We start from the raw sequence: 21,093 nt of genomic DNA, 5'->3' as shown, positions 1-21,093 counted from the left end.
AGTTAAACAGATTTGTAAATTACTTCTATTAAAACATCTGAATCCTTCCAGCTGCTGAAGTTGAGTTGTTCTTTTCTGTCTAAGTGCTCTCTGATGACACCTGTCTTAGGAGCTGTCCAGAGTAGAAGCAAATCCCCATAGCAAACCTCTTATGCTCCGGACAGTTCCTGAGACAGACAGAGGTGTCAGCAGAGAGCACTGTTGTCAGACAGGAAAGAACAACTCAACTTCAGCAGCTGATAACTATTGGAAGGATGTAAATTCTCTAATAGAAGTAATTTACAAATCTGTTTAACTTTCTGGCACCAGTTGATTTAAAAAAAAAAAAAAAAGTTTTCCACAGGAGTACCCCTTTAAAGGAAAAAAAATTATTTAAATGGGCACTGTCATGAAAGCCAGTTCTTAAATGGGCACTGTCATGAAAGCTTTCTGGAGCCAGTTGATATAAAAATTTTTTTTTAAAAATAAAGGTTTTTTTCATGGAATACCCCTTTAAAGCTTGTACTTTATTATCCAGATCTCATGGGGGTTCCATCAAGTGAGGGAGAGAGTAATGGATAAGTGTGGGGATGCAGCAAAACAAGCCGATTGGGCGCTTTCTCCAGCATTACTTATCCATCACCCTCTCCCTCGCTTACTGTAACCCCATGAGATCTGGATAATAAAAGACAAGTTTGAAGTAATGGAACCAGTAAGTGCTACATTTCTTGCTCTGAGTACGAGTATGAAATTAATATACATATACAATGGAATCAATGTATACATTACTGATCCTGAGTTATATCCTGTATTATACTCCAGAGCTGTACTCACTATTCTGCTGGTGAGGTCACTGTGTACATACATTACATTACTTATCCTGTACTGATCCTGAGTTATATCCTGTATTATACTCCAGAGCTGTACTCACTATTCTACTGGTGGGGTCACTGTGTATATACATTACATTATTTATCCTGTACTGATCCTGAGTTATATCCTGTATTATACTCCAGAGCTGTACTCACTATTCTGCTGGTGGGGTCACTGTGTATATACATTACATTACTTATCCTGTACTGATCCTGAGTTATATCCTGTATTATACTCCAGAGCTGTACTCACTATTCTGCTGGTGAGGTCACTGTGTACATACATTACATTACTTATCCTGTACTGATCCTGAGTTATATCCTGTATTATACTCCAGAGCTGTACTCACTATTCTGCTGGTGGGGTCACTGTGTATATACATTACATTATTTATCCTGTACTGATCCTGAGTTATATCCTGTATTATACTCCAGAGCTGTACTCACTATTCTGCTGGTGAGGTCACTGTGTACATACATTACATTACTTATCCTGTACTGATCCTGAGTTATATCCTGTATTATACTCCAGAGCTGTACTCACTATTCTGCTGGTGAGGTCACTGTGTACATACATTACATTACTTATCCTGTACTGATCCTGAGTTATATCCTGTATTATACTCCAGAGCTGTACTCACTATTCTGCTGGTGAGGTCACTGTGTACATACATTACATTACTTATCCTGTACTGATCCTGAGTTATATCCTGTATTATACCCCAGAGCTGCACTCACTATTCTGCTGGTGGGGTCACTGTGTACATACATTACATTACTTATCCTGTACTGATCCTGAGGTATATCCTGTATTATACTCCAGAGCTGCACTCACTATTCTGCTGGTTGCCAGTCAGTTGTAAACATGCACGCCCAGCAGCAGCCAATTTCTTCAGAAGGGTCACCTCTTATACATCTGTATTTGCAAAGTGACTTAAACAAGACAGTGAGGACTTACAGATGACATCCAGGTAATACCTCCCACTGGTTTCCTCATTGACCATATTCCTCACTGTGCAGGTGTACCAGCCAGCATGCGCCCGTGTGACTGGGTCTAGGAGGAGGAAGCTATTATTGCCTTCACGTAGAGTAAATGTGTCCCCCAGTTTAGTGTGTCTCTGCCAGATGAAGCTTATAGGTCCTGTCCCGACCTTCACTGTGCATAACATTGCGACCCGTGTTCCTTCTACCGGAGTTTGGTCATTTATTTGTATATTTGGCTGTAAGACAGGCACTAAAAAAGAAAAACAACAAGACAGTAAATACATTTTCATGTAAAGCAACATACATAAGTATAACAAGTATGAGCCTGTGGCAGCAAAAAAAAAAAAAAAAAAAAATCGCTCTTATGCCAGTACCCCAGTAAGGGGCCTAGGCCCCCCCACTGCATGCCCCTGCAGCAGCCCAGAAGCATCGGACCGCAGCCCCAGCACAGAAGCATCGGACCGCAGCTCCAGCACAGAAGCATCGGACCGCAGCCCCAGCACAGAAGCATCGGACCGCAGCCCCAGCACAGAAGCATTGGACCGCAGCCCCAGCACAGAAGCATCGGACCGCAGCCCCAGCACAGAAGCATCGGACCGCAGCCCCAGCACAGAAGCATTGGACCGCAGCCCCAGCACAGAAGCATCGGAACGCAGCCCCAGCACAGAAGCATTGGACCGCAGCCCCAGCACAGAAGCATCGGACCGCAGCCCCAGCACAGAAGCATCGGACCGCAGCCCCAGCACAGAAGCATCGGACCGCAGCCCCAGCACAGAAGCATCGGACCGCAGCCCCAGCACAGAAGCATTGGACCGCAGCCCCAGCCCAGAAGCATCGGAACGCAGCCCCAGCACAGAAGCATTGGACCGCAGCCCCAGCACAGAAGCATCGGAACGCAGCCCCAGCACAGAAGCATCGGACTGCAGCTCCAGCACAGAAGCATCGGACCGCAGCCCCAGCCCAGAAGCATCGGACCGCAGCCCCAGCCCAGAAGCATCGGACCGCAGCCCCAGCACAGAAGCATCAGACCGCAGTCCCAGCCCAGAAGCATCAGACCGCAGCCCCAGCCCAGAAGAATCAGACCGCAGTCCCAGCCCAGAAGCATCAGACCGCAGCTCCAGCCCAGAAGAATCGGACCGCAGTCCCAGCCCAGAAGAATCGGACCGCAGCCCCAGCCCAGAAGCATCGGACCGCAGCCCCAGCACAGAAGCATCGACCGCAGCCCCAGCACAGAAGCATCGGACCGCAGCTCCAGCACAGAAGCATCGGACCGCAGTCCCAGCCCAGAAGCATCGGACCGCAGCCCCAGCACAGAAGCATCGGACCGCAGCCCCAGCCCAGAAGCATCGGACCGCAGCCCCAGCCCAGAAGCATCGGACTGTAACCCCAGCCCAGAAGCATCGACCGCTCCCCAGCACAGAAGCATCGGACCGCAGCCCCAGCACAGAAGCATCGGACCGCAGCCCCAGCACAGAAGCATCGGACCGCAGCCCCAGCACAGAAGCATCGGACTGTAACCCCAGCCCAGAAGCATTGACCGCAGCCCCAGCCCAGAGGCATCGGACCGTAGCCCCAGCCCAGAAGCATCGGACCGCAGCCCCAGCACAAAAGCATCGGACCTGCATTGTGTCTCCTGCTTCTGTATGTACATTACGCACATAGCGTACATAATATAACTAAAGTAACGTAACTAAACCAATAACACAAATGATTGTAGATTGTAATGTTCATGTGTTTTATTGAGCACTTTGAGTAAACAACCACAGTGCAGTGTATTACTTTGATTTCTGCACTTATACTTCAAAAAAGTGGTCTGATTGTTCTCTAAGTTATAATTAAAGACAATCCGACCCCATATTGTTAGTATTTTTACAACCCCCCCCCCTCACTGTAGATCCTTACTCAATGTGCTTAGTAAAATACATGAATAGTACAACTATCTGTGGATTGTATTTGTCTATAAATGTGACTTAACTAACACACAATGGGGGGGATTTATCAAAACCCGTCTAGAGAAAAAGTTGCTGAGTTTCCCATAGCAACCAATCAGATCTCTTCTTTCATTTCTGAAAAGGCCTCTGAAAAATGAAAGTAGCGATCTGGCGATCTGATTGGTTGCTATGGGAAACTCAGTAACTTTTCCTCTGGACAGGTTTTGATAAATCACCCCCCCCCCCAACACCCCCCCCGGAATGTAACTAAATTAATATTACAAAAACAGTTGTACCACTTTTGTCTTTTATTGAACACGGTAAACATTTACAGTGCAAGGAGAAAAAGTGAACCTGTGTTAAGGACTTCTTCAGGAGTGAAGTGGTAAAAGTTGTTTCCAATAAGGAAATGTGAAATGCGGAGGTGGCAATGATCCCTTACTGGGAAACTCGGGAACGGAATCTATGTATACACTAGGTTTTCACCTTTATCCTGCACCAGCTGCTAGAGGATACCAAGGCACAGGCATAAAGAGCACAGGCAGAGGTGAGTCTGGTGAAACAAATCTGCAGCTTGGTGGTAATAGCAGGTGACACAGCAAAGTTCTGAGTGGGTTAAACAGTCAGCAGTAGAAAGCAGCTCCAGTAGATAGATGGTTAGAAACATAGAAACATAGAATGTGTCGGCAGATAAGAACCATTTGGCCCATCTAGTCTGCCCAATAATCTGAATACTATGAATAGTCCCTGGCCCTATCTTATATGAAGGATAGCCTTATGCTTATCCCATGCATGTTTAAACTCCTTCACTGTATTTGCAGCGACCACTTCTGCAGTAAGGCTATTCCATGCATCCACTACTCTCTTAGTAAAGTAATACTTCCTGATATTACTGCAGAAACCTTTGCCCCTCTAATTTAAAACTATGTCCTATTGTGGTAGTTTTTCTTCTTTTAAATATGCTCTCCTCCTTTACCGTGTTGATTCCCTTTATGTATTTAAAAGTCTCTATCATATCCCTCAGTCTCTTCTTTCTTCTATACATGTAAAGGTCCTTTAACCTTTCCTGGTAAGTTTTATCCTGCAGTCCATGTACTAGTTTAGTATCTTCTCTGAACTCTCTCTAGAGTATCTATATCCTTCTGGAGATACGGCGTCCAGTACTGCGCACAATACTCCAATTGAGGTCTCACCAGTGTTCTGTACAGGGGCATGAGCACTTCTCTCTTTCTACTGCTTAAACCTCTCCCTATACATCCAAGCATTCTGCTAGCGTTTCCTGCTGCTCTATTACATTGTCTTCCTACCTTTAAGTCTTCTGAAATAATTACTCCTAAATTCCTTTCCTCAGATACTGAGGTCAGGGCTGTGTCAAATAATCTATATTCTGCCTGAGGGTTTTTACGCCCCAGGTGCATTATCTTGCACTTATCCACATTAAATTTCAGTTGCCAGAGTTCTGACCATTCTTCTAGTTTGCCTAAATCCTTTTCCATTTGGCGGATCCCTCCAGGAACATCAACCCTGTTACATATCTTTGTGTCATCAGCAAAAAGACATAACTTATCATCGAGACCTTCTGTAATATCGCTAATGAAGATATTAAACAATATTGGTCCCAGTACAGATCCCTGAGGTCCCCACTGGTGACAAGACCTTGCTCTGAATATTCTCCATTGACTACAACCCTCTGTTGTCTGTCACTCAGCCACTGCTTAATCCACTCAACAATATTGGAGTCCAAGCTCAATGACTGTAGTTTATTGATAAGTCTTCTATGTGGGACAGTGTCAAAAGCCTTACTAAAATCTAGATATGCGATGTCTACTGCCCCTCCGCCATCTATTATTTTAGTCACCCAGTCAAAAAAATCAATAAGATTTGTTTGACATGATCTCCCTGAAGTAAACCCATGTTGTTTTTCATCTTGCAATCCATGGGATTTTAGATGTTCCACAATCCTATACTTTAGTAGGGTTTCCATTAATTTCCTCACTATTGATGTCAGACTTACTGGCCTGTAGTTGCTTGATTCCTCCTTACTACCTTTCTTGTGAAAGGGCACAACATTTGCTAATTTTCAATCTTCCAGGACGGCTCCTGTTACCATTGATTGGTTAAATAAATCTGCTAACGGTTTTGCTAGCTCACCACTAAACTCTTTTAATAATTTTGGGTGTATCCCATCAGGCCCCTGTGATTCATTTGTCTTCACTTTAGAAAGCAAATGTAGAACCTCTCCCTCTGTAAAGACACATGCATCAAACGATTCCTTAGTTTTTCTCTCTAATGGAGGTCCTTTTCCTTCTTTTTCCTCTGTAAAAACTGAACAGAAGTATTCATTAAGGCAGTCGGCTAGCCCCTTATTCTCTTCTACATACCTTCCTTCCTTTGTTTTTAATTTAGTTATTCCTTGTTTTGATTTCCTTTTTTCACTTATATATCTGAAGATTGTATTATCCCCTTTTTTCACAGACTGAGCTAGTTTTTCTTCTGCCTGTGCTTTAGAAGTTCTTATAACTTGCTTGGCCTCTTTCTGGCTAGTCTTGTAGATTTCCCTATCTTCATTGCTCTGGGTTGTTTTATAATTACTAAATGCTAGTTTTATTGTTTTTTATGATTTTGGCCACTTCTGCTGAGTACCACAGTGGTCTCTTCCTTTTTCTGCTTTTACTGACAAGTCTAGTGCAATTTTCTGTTGCCTTCAATAAAGCGTCTTTTAAGTAGTCCCATTTCTCCTGAACTCCATGTAATTTGTTGCAGTCTGATAGGGACTCATTTATGACTAATCTCATTTTTGAAAAGTCTGTTTTTCTAAAATCTAAAACTTTTGTTTTTGTGTGGTGTGACTCCTTCACTGTTCTTATATTAAACCACACTGATTGGTGATCACTATATCCCAATCTTTCGCCAACAATAACATCATATACCAAATCCCCATTTGTGAATACCAAATCCAAAATGGCCTCCTTCCGCGTTGGCTCCTCAACCATTTGTTGTAGAGATAATCCCAGTAGGGAATTTAGAATATCTGTACTCCTGGCAGAACTTGCTATTTTGGTTTTCCAGTTTATATCCGGAAGATTGAAGTCTCCCATAATGATTACTTCTCCTTTCATTGTCATTTTAGATATTTCTTCAATTAGTAGATCATCTACTTCTTTAACTTGGCCAGGTGGTCTGTATATCACACCTACACGAGTTATTGCATGATTACCAAACTGCAACGTAACCCAAACTGACTCTGTGGTTGCCTCACTAACTTGTATTAGGTTAGATTTTATGCTATCTTTCACATATAGGGCCACTCCTCCTCCTTTCTTGCCTTCTCTGTCTCTTCTGTATAAAGAGTACCCTGGTATGGATATGTCCCAGTGATTCCTTTCATTAAACCATGTCTCAGTAACAGCCACTAAATCTACATCCTCAGATGCCATTATTGACCCAAGTTCATTGATTTTATTACCTAGACTGCGGGCATTTGTAGACAGGACTCTGAGCTTGTCATTTCTTAACTTCTGGGCTACTGACATGTTCTGGCATTGTTTCGGGGGGGCAATTGGACTCATGGATTTTAACTCTTTTGCCCCCCCCTTCCTAGTTTAAATACTCCTTAGCAAATTCTTGGAATTGTTCACTGAGTACATTTGTTCCTTTGAGAGAAAGATGCAAACCATCTTTTTTGTACAGTTCCTTTCTATTCCAAGTAGAGCTATCATCAGACACAAAGCCAAATCCTTGCTCTTGACACCATTTACTAAGCCATAAGTTGAACTCTTCAATGTGCCTCTGCCTATCATGCTGAACGTTATGCACAGGCAGAACTTCAGAAAATGAAACAGTGGATTCAAAATCCTGTACATCATTACCAAGTGTGATAAAAGATTCCTTCACCTCTGAAACTTCCTTGCAAGCCAGGTCATTTGTCCCTAGATGGACAAGAACATCAACTTCCCCTTCCTGCTTTGCTTGCTTAACAATATTAAGAATACGTCTTCTATCTCTTCTAGCAGCAGGACATTCAACCCAGCAAGGGTTAAGCAGCCACAAGGTGTAGATGTGGAAGAGCTGAAGACATTCTGGTAGCAGCAGGATCAATAGCTGGCTAAAAACAGGCACAGGATCAGTGTCAACAGCTCCGGTCAAGCACAGAAGGGTCAGCGAGGTACACAAGGGTCAGGCAGAGGTAACATCAGGTAAACAGGCACAGGTCAGATACAGAATAGCAGGTGCTATCGGCACAGGTGAGCGGGTGGAGCAGCCTAAAAAAGTAAACTCTGCAGGGATATATGAGGGACACATTTGAGACATGTGTGCTGGCCCATTAGGTTGCAGCCAGTGCATGGGCACAGCCCCTTTGGAGCAGGGCAGGAACTGCGGCCATGGAGAATGCAGCAGGAGAAAGGCCAGAGGAGGAACCTGGATCAGCTGGCATGGAAATGGAGCAGCGATTGCAGCGAGTGCTGGGGCAAGTCACATGCTGGCGGATGACAACCACCAGGGTTACATAAAGGCACATGAAGCCTGGCTACTAATAAATCTCAAAAGAGATCGGTCAGCGTGAACCATACCTTGATGGAAGGTCTCAGAAGACAAGTTACAGATGCATGAAGCTTAAAGGGGAACTCCGCCGCTCAGCGTTTGGAACAAACTGTTCCGAGCACTGGAGCCGGCACCGGGAGCTCGTGACGTCATAGCCCCACCCCCTCATGACCTCACACCACGTCCCCTCAATGCAAGTCTATTGGGAGGGGGCGTGACAAGTCTATTGGGAGGGGGCGTTCCAAACGCTGAGCGGCGGAGTTCCCCTTTAAGCTTCATGCATCTGTAACTTGACTTCTGAGACCTTCCATCAAGGTATGGTTCACGCTGACCGATCTCTTTTGAGATTTATTAGTATACCCCTTTAATAAAGCTACAAAAGCTAAAGACCTGGGTATACAATCATCCAGACAAAATTCATGAGCAGAAAAAAAAGATTAGTGGAGGGTCCACTATGAGAGAAGCATTGAACAAGACGGTGATTATGAGGGAGACCAGAAAGGAAGACACTGCTGTTTATAAATACAATGTGGTCCGATTCAAGTTTGACCAAGACCACCCAGATGTTCCACAATGCTTCTAGGGAGATGTTCTGTAGATGCACAAAAGAGGAACTTTTCACCACAAAGGCGCAAAACTACGTATAGAGGAAAAAGATCACTGCACACCAACACCAAACTCTCATCCCATCTGTGGAGCATGGCGGAGAGGACATCATAGTTGGAGCCACTTTGCTCCTTCAGGACCTGGACACCGTGTGATCAATTAATTCAGAGTTGTGTAAAAATAAACATTTTATAGAAAACAAAGAAAGTGACGCTCACTAGATGTAATGAGAGAATTCATCGCATGGGTCAGCTGTGAGTGTACCGCTCCAGACAAGCTTCATGTATAATACAGGGATTTCAGCACTGAGTGGAGTAATAAAATATTCCTGTATTAAAAGGGGTATTCCGGGCAAAAACATCTAATCCCCTATCCAAAGGATAGGGGATAAGATGTCTGATCGCGGGGGGCGCGCTGCTGGGACCAACCGCGATCTCCCTGCAGCACCCGCATTTTATACGGGGCTGCGTCTCAAGTTTCAGAAACCTCCGGGTTTCCGGGACTGGGGACGTGACATCACGCCACACCCCCTCCATTCATGTCTATGGGAGGGGGCGTGACGGACGTCACGCCCCCTCCCATAGACATGAATGGAGGGGGCGTGGCGTGACGTCACGTCCCCAGTCCCGGAAACCCGAAGGATTACGAAACTTGAGACGCAGCCTCGCATAGAATGTGGGTGCTGCAGGGAGATCGCGGGGGGTCTCAGCAGCGGGCCCCCCCACGATCAGACATCTTATCCCCTAGGGGATTAGATGTTTTTGCCCGGAATACCCCTTTAATGCTACATAACACCATGGATACAGGACTAGGACAGTCTGACATATTTTAAGGTTGCCCTCTTAATCATGGCTTCAAGCTGAAGAGACTTTGGGTTATGAAACAAGACAACAACCCGAAACACATCAATTAAAGAATGGAGGAAAAAGATTTGCATTTAGAAATCAGATGCCTTGGCCTGTGCTTAAATGGGCGCTGCATGCAAGGCATCCCAGACATACTGATAAACTGAGACACATTTGGGTGGAGGAATGGTTCAAAATACCTGCTTAATGGTGTAGGTGGAGGGGGGGTTTCTACACATTACTACATTTATGGGATTACTTACGTTTTCTCCCTGCACTGTGGATGTGTACTCAACGTGCTCAATAAAAGACATGAACATTACAACTGCATGTGACTGAGAGAACAATCATAATTGAAATCATGTTTCAATTCTTTATCAATATCTCTGCATTTTCTAAATGAATTGGAACATTCATGTTTTTACAGCCAATGGTTTGCTACAGTGTGTCAGTGGCTCATAGCTCCCATCTATGGTGATACACTGTAGCAAAATGCTGCGTGAGAAGGAGATTTCAGACAGCTGATGGACTCTTTACCTAGAACAGTCAAGTCGATGTAGACTGTCGGTGCGGAGTCCGTCCCGGGCTTGAATGCTGTGCATGCATACCGTCCCTGAGCCCTCAGCTGTAGCTTGTCTATGACCATAGAGCTGCCATTCAGCGTAACGATTCCCAGAGCTGACGCATCCTTGTAGACATTATCATTGCCAGCGATGGGAATTGGATGATCCGTCCCAAGGATGATAAATGTCCAGATAAAGAAGAAGGAGGCGTCAATGTCCCCACACTTCAGCTCTACAGATTGGTCTAGGACCCCATTTACTGTCAGGAAGTTCTCAAGATCAAAGGTCTCACCTGGGCACAAGAAGAAGATAAAATGCAACAATCAGAACAAACATAATATAAAGCAATGTGATTATACTGCATGGACATGGTGTCATCTATCCTGACAGGACAAAAGGCAGTCACAGGTAGTGTTGAGCGCGGCATAGGCCATATTCGAATTCGCGAATATTCGCATATTCGTAATATTCCCGTTTTATTTTCGAATATGCGAAAATTCGCGCATGCGAAAATTAGCATATACAAAAATTTGCATAAGCGAAAATTCGCACACCAGTCTCACACAGTGGTATTAGAGCCTTCTTTACACCACACAAGCTGGAAGCAAAGAGGGATGATCACTGTGATGTGTACTGTGAAAAAAAACAAAAAACGAATATTCGTAATTACGAATATATAGCGCTATATTCAAGAATATTCGCGAATATGCGATATTCGCGAATAAAATTTGCATTGCGAATATTCGCGAGCAACACTAGTCACAGGCACTGAATATCAATAAGCTTAATGTGTTCTCAGCAAATTGACAAATAAGAAAGAATATGGAGTAGGCCGGCTCATGTCTTAGCTGCCATGTTTATTGGCAACTGAAGGAAAAGCAAGAAAAGCTCAGGTTGATGCTTTGTCCTTCCACCATGATTTACACTGCAATTCTGCTTCCTCAGATTGTCTGTTAATATGGCATAATGCACAAAGGCATGGAGCCATCAGTTATAACATCCCATCGCAAAGAATAAACTTGAGATTTTTCTATTATAGGATCAAAAGTCCTTTGTTATTGAAAAGCGGAGCAAACATGGAGACATGGCCGACACGCCAGCGGTTCCTGTATGCAGCCCGGCTCTGGCACTGAACTATCCAAATTCATCAGCGATTCGGCCTCCACTCTCAAAGATGAGCAGGAGTGACAGCCCGTTCAGTTAAAGGGGTATTCCAGGAAAAAACTTTTTTATATATATCAACTGGCTCCAGAAAGTTAAACAGATTTGTAAATTACTTCTATTAAAAAATCTTAATCCTTTCAGTACTTATGAGCTTCTGACATTAAGGTTGTTCTTTTCTGTCTAAATCCAAGAAGAGGTTTGCTATGGGGATTTGCTTCTAAACGGGGCGTTTCCCGAAACACGTGTCATCAGAGAGGATTTAGACAGAAAAGAACAACCTTAATGTCAGAAGCTAATAAGTACTGAAAGGATTAAGATTTTTTAATAGAAGTAATTTACAAATCTGTTTAACTTTCTGGAGCCAGTTGATATATAAAAAAAAGTTTTTTTCCTGGATTACCCCTTTAACTAAAAGACTTAAAGGGGTACTCCACCCACAGACATCTTATCAGTTTGTTTGGAACACTGAGTTTCCGAGGCCAGAGAAATTACCTATGTTTAGAACTGCTTAGAAATGCTTTTTTTTTATTTTTTATATCAACTGGCTCCAGAAAGTGAAACAGATTTTTAAATTACTTCTATTCTAAAAATCCTTATCCTTCCAATAATTAGCAGCTGCTGAAATTGAGTTGTTCTTTTCTGTCTGGCAACAGTGCTCTCTGCTGACACGTGTCTCGGGAACTGCACAGTAGAAGAGGTTTGCTATGGGGATTTGCTTCTACTTTGGACAGTTCCCCAGACAGGTGTCATCAGAGAGCACTTAAACAGAAAAGAAAAACTCAACTTCAGCAGCTCATAAGTACTGAAAGGATTAAGATTTTTTAATAGAAGTAATTTACAAATCTGTTTATCTTTCTGGATCTTAATCTTTCCAGTACATATCAGCTACTGTATGATACACTGTATGATTTTCTGTCTGACCATAGTGCTTTCTGTCCATGTCAGGAACTGTCCAGAGCAGGAGAGGTTTGCTACGGAGATTTTCTCCAGCTCTAGAAAGTTTCTGACATGGACAGAGGTGTCAGCAGAGAGCACTGTGGTCAGGCAGAAAAATAATTTAAAAAGAAAAGGACTTCCTCTGTACTATCAGCTGATAAGTACTGGAAGGATTAAGATTTTTAAATAGAAGTAATTTACAAATCTGTTTAACGTTCTGGCACCAGTTGATTTAAAAAAATAATAATAATAATGTTTTCCACCAGAGCACCCCTTTAAGTCATGACGGAGGTAACACAATGAAAATACAAATCTGCACTACATGAACCAGCCGGCTAGCATGAATTTTTCTATAAATTTTGGAAGCAACAAACTTGATTTTCTGGATGTAGTGGATGGTGAACGGCTATATAACAGAGGTTATCCCAAACATTTTGTCAATGAGGCATTTGAGTAGGCAAAGAGATAAGATCATAAGACAATGCTGACCCATTAAAGGGGTACTCCGATGGAAAACTTTTTTTTTAAATGAACTGGTGCCAGAAAGTTAAATAGATTTGTAAATTACTTCTATTAAAAAATCTTAATCCTTTTAGTAATTTTTAGAAGCTGTATGCTACAGAGAAAAATCTTTATTTTTTTAATTTCTTTTTTGTCTTGTCCACAGTGCTCTCTGCTGACACCTCTGTCTGTGCCAGGAACTGTCCAGAGCAGCATAGGTTTGCTGTGGCGATTTTCTCCTGCTCTGGATAGTTCCTGATATGGGCATCAGGTGTCAGCAGAGAGCGCTGTGGACAACACAAAAAAGTAATTCAAAAAATAAAGATTTTCCTCTGTAGCAAACAGCTGCTAAAAAGTACTGAAAGGATTAAAGGGGTTATCCAGGAAAAAACTTTTTTTTTATATATATATATATATATATCAACTGGCTCCAGAAAGTTAAACAGATTTGTAAATTCCTTCTGTTAAAAAATCTTAATCCTTTCAATATTTATGAGCTTCTGAAGTGCTCTCTGATGACACATGTCTCGGGAACCGCCCAGTTTAGAAGCAAATCCCCATAGCAAACCTCTTCTAAACTGGGCGGTTCCCGAGACACGTGTCATCAGAGAGCACTTAGACAGAAAAGAACAACCTTAACTTCAGAAGCTCATAAGTACTGAAAGGATTAAGATTTTTTAATAGAAGTAACTTACAAATCTGTTTAACTTTCTGGAGCCAGTTTATATATATATATAAAAAAAGTTTTTTCCTGGATAACCCCTTTAAGATTTTTTTAATAAAAGTAATTTACAAATCTGTTTAACTTTCTGGCACCAGTTCATTTAAAAAAAAAAAAAAAAGTTTTCCACCGGAGTACCCCTTTAAATTTGTATTCTAATTTGTATTTGTTTCCATTACAGCCCCATGAGTGAAGTAATCAAGTGGGGCCATACATAGGAATTGGTACATCATCCGCCTTTTGGCTGAAGTAGTGAAGAATAAGCTATTAATTTCATTTTGTAGAAGTCACAATCTAAGGGACTAGTTCAGAAAACATTTAGCATTTTGTATGAACTGGAAAATGCTGCTCAAAAGTAATTCAACATATTTTATAGAAGCACGATGGTGATGCCTCAATGACTATGCCAGTGTTTCCCAACCAGGGTGCCTCCAGCTGTTGCAAAACAACAACTCCCAGCATGCCCAGACAGCCAAAGGCTGTCTGGGCATGCTGGGAGTTGTAGATTTGCAACAGCTGGAGGCACCCTGGTTGGGAAACAATGGCCTATGCAGAGCCTAAAGCAGAGTGTCTCCAGCTGCAACTCCCAGCATCCATAGCTGCCACCTCTGTCCGTGTCAGGAACTGTCCGGAAGAGGTTTGCTATGGGGACATATTCCTGCTCTGGACAGTTCCTGACATAGACAGAGGTGGCAGCAGAGAGCAGTGTGGCCAGAAAGAATTACACAACTTCCTCTGTAGTATACAGCAGCTGATTAGTACTGGAAGGATTAAGATTTTTAAATAGGAGTCATTTACAAATCTGTTTAAAGGGGTACTCCGGTGGAAAACTGTTTTTTTTTTTTTTAAATCAACTGGTGCCAGAAAGTTAAACAGATTTGTAAATTACTTCCATTTAAAAATCTTAATCCTTCCAATACATTGTATGGGCTGTATACTACAGAAGAAATGCTTTTCTTTTTGGATTTATCTGATGTCATGACCACAGTGCTCTCTGCTGACACCTCTGTCCATTTTAGGAACTGTCCAGAGCAGCATATGTTTGCTATGGGGATTTTCTCCAGCTCTGGACAGTTCCAAAAATGGACAGCAGAGGTCAGCAGAGAGCACTGTGGCCGTGACATCAGAGAAATCAAAAAAGAAAAGCGTTTCTTCTGTAGTATACAGCCTCTAAAAAGTACTTGAAGGATTAAGATTTTTTAATAGAAGTAATTTACAAATCTGTTTAACTTTCTGGCACCAGTTGATTTAAAAAAAAAATAAAAAAAAATAAAAAACAGTTTTCCACGGGAGTACCCCTTTAATTTTCTGTAGTCAGTTGATTTTAAATATTTTTTTTTTCCTCCAGAGTACCCCTTTAAAGGGGTACTCCTGTGGAAAACTTTTTTTTTTTTTAAATCAACTGGTGCCAGAAAGTTTTACAGATTTGTAAAAGACTTCTATTAAAAAATCTTAATCCTTCCAGTACTTTTTAGGGGCTGTATACTACAGAGGAAATGCTTTTATTTTTAGGATTTCTCTTCTGTCAAGACCACAGTGCTCTCTGCTGACCTCTGCTGTCCATTTTAGGAACTGTCCAGAGCAGGAGAAAATCCCCATAGCAAACATATGCTGCTCTGGATAGTTCCTAAAATGGACAGCAGAGGTCACTGTGGTTGTGACAGAAGAAAAGTCCAAAAAGAAAAGCATTTCCTCTGTAGTATACAGCCCCTAAAAAGTACTGGAAGGATTAAGATTTTATAATAGAAGTAATTGACAAATCTGTTTATCTTTCTGGCACCAGCTGATTTAAAACAAAAAATAAAAAAACGTTTTCCACGGGAGTACCCCTTTAAGGCTATGACAAAGTGGCTCTAGTAATGTGTCAACAAATTAGGCTCTGAAGAAAGCTGAGCAGAGCTAAAGTTGACCTAGCATTGTTGCCTCTTCATCCTCCCAACAATAAGGGCCCATACATACTACGGAATTCCGGTGGGAGATTCCGACGCAGCAGCCTTCTATTGTTTTCAATGGGATTCTGCTGCATGACACTTTGCACACTGTAGAATTTCCACTGCGAAAATTCCAATTCTGGTCATGTCCAATGCACGCTATGGAATTTCCATCTGGGGAAACTTCAGGCAAGGATTCTGTGTGCAGCAGGAGCACCCGGAATGAGTCGGCAATATGACGGCATGGACATGTGCTGTCCCCATTGATTGGAAAAGCAGTTCCTGGCGGAATACCGATGAACAAATGAACATTTACATTTTTTCGGCAGAGTCTGGAATTCTAATTTCCATGGTTGAAATATCACAGTGTGCACAGTGCAACGAAGTCCTACTGAAGACAATAGGAGGCTGCTAAATGGGATATACCAAAGTGTTCATGGGTTCTAATTCTTTTGGTGGAATTCTGTTCAAAACAGCATTTTCTATTGGAAAAGCAGTCATAGCGCTGATTCATTCCGGCGGCACCTGTTGCGTAGATTCTCTGCCTGGAGAAATTCTGTAGTGTGCATGGACTCTTAGTAGTCAGTGCCCAGATAGTAGATTCACAATAACATGTCACATATGCTATCTACCATATAAAGTACCCATAAATGTTCGATGAATGTTGGACAAACTTGCAGATTTCAGCATCACCCTTCAACCTTCTAATGTGTAAGGGGGCCTTCTAACTCCCTCCTTATGTCAGAGATGTCTGGAGGGGGACGGGGGAGTCTGGCAGTGACCTATTCCCTTCTCCAGATGCAGATGCACAATTTGAAAACAGCAAGTATGTATGGGCACTTTAAAAGCATAGAAAGCAAATGTTCACCTTTAAAGGGGTACTCCACTGCCCTGGCGTCCAGAAGTTTAGTTCAAAACGCTGGTTGCGGGGGGGTCATGATGTCACGGCCACGCCCCTCGTGACGTCACACCCCCTCAATGCAAGTCTATGGGAGGGGGTGTGACGTACGTCACGCCCCCTCCCATAGACTTGCATTGAGGGGGCGTGGTGTGACGTCACGACCCCCGCAGCCCGAACCCAGCATTCGGAACTAAATGTTCCGGACCCTGGGGCAGTGGAAAACCCCTTTAAAGGAGTACTCCAGTGAATATAAACTTATCCCCTATCCACAGAATAGCTGATCACCGGGGGTCCGACTGTTGGGGCTCCCCGCAATCACCGGGACGGGACCCCAGCACTCTAAGTGGGGAGCACGAGCTCCATTTATTTCTATGGGAGCGCCGATGATGCCCTAGAGCTGTATTGGGGTCTAACAATAGCAATTAGAGATGAGCGAACTTACAGTAAATTCGGTTCGTCACGAACTTCTCGGCTCGGCAGTTGATGACTTTTCCTGCATAAATTAGTTCAGCTTTCCGGTGCTCCGGTGGGCTGGAAAAGGTGGATACAGTCCTAGGAGACTCTTTTGTAGGAATGTATCCACCTTTTCCAGCCTACCGAAGCACCTGAAAGCTGAACTAATTTACGCAGGATAAGTCATCAACTGCCGAGCCGAGAAGTTTGTGACGAATCGAATTTACTGTAAGTTCGCTCATCTCTAATAGCAATGAATAAAGCTCAGGCCGGCTGCAGCAGGAGCTCCTCACCGAGTGCGATCAGCTATATTTCACTGGAGATCTAACCAAAAATGTAGGTTGGATTGGTTTCAGGCGAGACAATCACCAAATTTTGCTTAGCAAAAAAAAAAAAAAAAAATCTTTCTATCTATATCTCAATATACAAGTGCTATGGGGACAATGCAGGAATTTATAATAGAATTTTCGCTGTTTTTGTGGTGTTGATTTGACACACAATTTAACGCAGATTTACTAAAAGGCAAAACCTTTTATCTTCCTCATGCTTCATGCTCCAAACTTTTAAATCTATGCGAGCTGGAGTAGAGTTGTGGCATAAATTATGCCAATTTTGAGCATTAAAATATAGAAAATGCATTTAAAGGGGTATTCCAGGAAAAAAAAAATGTTTTATATCAACTGGCTCCAGAAAGTTAAACAGATTTGTAACTTACTTCTATTAAAAAATCTTAATCCTTCCATTAATTATCAGCTGCTGAAGTTGAGTTGTTGTTTTCTGTCTGGCAACAGTGCTCTCTGCTGACATCTCTGCTTGTCTCGGGAACTGCACAGAGTAGAAGAGGTTTGCTATGGGGATTTGCTTCTAAACTGGGCGGTTCCCGAGACACGTGTCATCAGAGAGCACTTCGACAAAGAACAACTCAACTTCAGAAGCTCATAAGTACTGAAAGGTTTAAATGGGCACTGTCATGAAATAAAAAAATTGATATGTTGTAGTACTTAAGTACTACAACATATCTCTAATATACTTTAATTAAAAAAAAGTGATTTTAAAACAGTTTAAAATCAGTTTTAAATTCGGCCACTAGGGGTCGCCCTCCTAGTGGCCGAATGCATTCGGCAGTGACGTCACTAGTGAATTTCGACTCATTGAAGCCTGGCAATGAGTCGGAATTCATTCACTGAGGTGCTCGCTCCCACCTGTCAATCAAACAGGCGGGAGCGAGCGCTGAGAACAGAAGAAGCGCGCATTGGCCCCCCTGCTCCCTGGCCTTGCACGCCGGCCCCGCCTCCCGGCATCCCGTTGCCTCACTGTCCTGATATGTCTGGGGGGGGGGGGGGGGGGAGCGGGGTTCAGGGGAGGGGTAGCGGGGTTCGGGTTGCGCCGCGGCCATGTATTGTTTTTAACACAGGGTGCCTCCAGTTTTTCCCCACTAAAACACCCAGCATGCCCTGACAGCCAATAGATGGAGTTGTAGTGGTGAAAGCTGGAGGCACCCTGTGTAGATGAACTAAGGGCGGAAGTCCCCCCCAGCAGGCATCAGTGAAGTGGTGCCTGCTGGGGAAGTCTGCCTGGTAGTGAGCACACTGCCAGGCAGACAAAAGGCATTTTTTATATAGAAAAAAAAAATTAGGCAGGGAGGAGGTTAGGGATAGATGGGAAATAGGCAGGAATAGAGAGGGAAAAGAAAGGGATGGTGGGAGCTACCCTTTAAGATTTTTTAATAGAAGTAATTTACAAATCTGTTTATCTTTCTGGAGCCAGTTGATATACCGTATTTTTCGCCGTATAAGACGCACTTTTTCTTCCCCAAAACTGGGGGGGGAAAGTCGGTGCGTCTTATACGGTGAATACACCCCTATCGCGGTGGTCCCTGCGGCCATCAACGGCCGGGACCCGCGGCTAATACAGGACATCACCGATCGCGGTGATGCTCTGTATTAACCCTTCAGACGCGGCGATCAAAGTTGACCGCCGCGTCTGAAGGGAAAGTGACACTAACCCGGCTGTTCAGTCGGGCTGTTCGGGACCGCTGCGATCTCACTGCGGCGGTCCCGAACAGCCCGACTGAATAGCCGGGTTGGTGCTACAGGACACCGGGAGGGACCTTACCTGCCTCCTCGGTGTCTTCTCCGTTCAGGGATCCCCTGTATGGCCGGCGCTCTCCTTCCTCGTCATCACGTCGTCGCGTACGCGCGCCGGCGTGCACAAGGACGTGATGGCGGCGACGGAGAGCGAGGATACCCGGCCGGCAGCAGAGACGTTCCAGAGCGACGGGGACACGGCGACAGCGATAGAGCGACATCCAGGGCAGCAGTGACGGGTCCGGAGCGGCGGGGACACGTGAGTATTACCTCCTATGCAGTGGTCTTCAACCTGCGGACCTCCAGATGTTGCAAAACTACAACTCCCAGCATGCCCGGACAGCCAACGGCTGTCCGGGCATGCTGGGAGTTGTAGTTTTGGACCATCTGAAGGTCCGCAGGTTGAAGACCACTATTGGGTTCAAAATCTTTTTATTTTTTTAGATTTTGCACCTATAAATTGGGTGCGTCTTATACGCCGGTGCGTCCTATAGGGTGAAAAATTCGGTATATGAAAACGTTTTTTCCTGGATAACCCCTTTAAGCCATAGGAGGCCTTGCCTTCTCCTACAAAGCCAGATCTGCTTTCTTTACAAAAGTAGCAAAATGACGTAAAAAAGCGGAAATGCAAACAAGGCTAGTGTAAAAATGTGAAAAAAAAAATTTGACTTTTACACACCAAAATTCCAAGCCACCCAGGTAAAAAAAATAAAAATAAAAAAAAAATAAAAGAGAAAAAAAATGGCTTGTACTAGGATAGGATGTTGGACACAGTACCTGAGATTCTGTAAGTCTCAGGAAAACATTTTTCCTGTTCAGTGTTACGAGAAGTTGTTGGGGTGAAGACTTTATAAATTCTGGGGTGTCTACACAATGCGCACAGATACAGCCGAGAGACCCCCGGTATTCTATGAGGGTCCAAATTCATACAACCCCACATAACTTCTTGTGGACCTTTACTTGCAGCGAACACTATTACCCCCCCCTCCCCCCATACTTATCATGTACTCACCCAATGTCAGCGTGTGAAGGGCACAAAGGAGCACGAAGAGTCTCTGCAGTCTACAATCCCTGGTCAGACCATGATCCATTTCCCCATGTCGCTCCTGGATGAGACCTACAAGGAGAAGTTGTCAGATAGCGGGATAGATTATCCTCTGCCAAGCTGGCGGCGGCGTCCACTGCAATCACTACTGATGGAATGTGCTCACAATTTCCACCTTCCATTGACTATCGCATTTCGGTCAGTAAATTATTCAGCCTGGTCCTTTAATCGTGTTTCCTGTTACACACTGTTGTCCTATCATAATGTATAATGCAGGAGCCGGAACGCGCTCGCCTGAACCTGAAACCTCCAGCCTTGAGGTTTTTTCTTTAGCTCGGATATTAATCTTTAAGGTTATTAAGGTAAGTGGATAAAGTAATCGCATCTTTCCTAAGAGAACAACAAGAAAAGAAAGGTAAAAAAAGAGCACAGAGCGTACCTCTTATCTCCAGAGACTCCATACACGCCGTCCTCTTCTGTCAAGATCATTGTTCGTTCCATGGGTGTATCTGTTTCTGGAAAAGCTGGGTGACAGACAATATGGCTGCTACTGAAGACCCTAAAGGGGGGGGGGGGGGGGGGGGGAAATCACACAACTTTACCAGACTTCAGTAAATTAATGTATTGACACATACCCAGCTTATAACTAAGGTGTAAAATGTGCGGAATGTCCGCCTGGAAGATACAGAAGACATTCTGCAAATTTGGATGGTTCTGCCAAGTATAAATAGAGAATATAGTGTAAAAGCTAAAGGGGAACTCCAGACAAATCTGTTACACTGTTATGTCTAGTACAGGGCCTGAGAGGGCAAAGCATGAGACAGGCTTTCTATGTAAATACGTGTGCCATGCACCACCCCCACTCCATACTACACGAGTCTTTATTATTTAATACAGAATACATCAATCTTATCATTTGCTTAAAACATTTTAGTAAATAGCAGTTTAAAAGGGTTATGCAGGGAAAAAACTTTATTTATTATTATTTTTTTATATATATAACAACTGGCTCGGGAAAATTTAACAGATTTG

General features: G+C 43.5%; 1 protein-coding gene across 7 annotated transcripts in view; it reads right to left on the bottom strand.

Annotated features, from left to right (window-relative positions):
* The window catches only part of VSIG10L2 (V-set and immunoglobulin domain containing 10 like 2), a 52,064-nt gene that overhangs the window by 22,731 nt on the left and 8,240 nt on the right, over positions 1–21,093 (bottom strand). For 6 of the 7 annotated variants that reach the window (XR_008848269.1, XM_056542745.1, XM_056542749.1 and 3 more), the window contains exons 2-5: positions 20,501–20,620; positions 20,029–20,133; positions 10,297–10,614; positions 1,810–2,085 (exon numbers count right to left, since the gene is read on the bottom strand). Coding sequence is in view for 6 of the 7 variants with exons in the window: in XM_056542745.1 (XP_056398720.1) it covers positions 1,810–2,085; positions 10,297–10,614; positions 20,029–20,133; positions 20,501–20,522 (721 nt within the window). In the remaining variant the exon portion in view is untranslated. The remainder of the gene's footprint in view (positions 1–1,809; positions 2,086–10,296; positions 10,615–20,028; positions 20,134–20,500; positions 20,621–21,093) is intronic. The other variant, XM_056542750.1, reaches the window with a different exon arrangement.

The sequence above is a fragment of the Hyla sarda genome, chromosome 10, assembly GCF_029499605.1.
Source record: "Hyla sarda isolate aHylSar1 chromosome 10, aHylSar1.hap1, whole genome shotgun sequence".
NCBI lineage: Eukaryota > Metazoa > Chordata > Amphibia > Anura > Hylidae > Hyla > Hyla sarda.
Note: the sequence above shows the minus strand (reverse complement) of the source record. Positions and strands in the feature narration are given on the sequence as shown.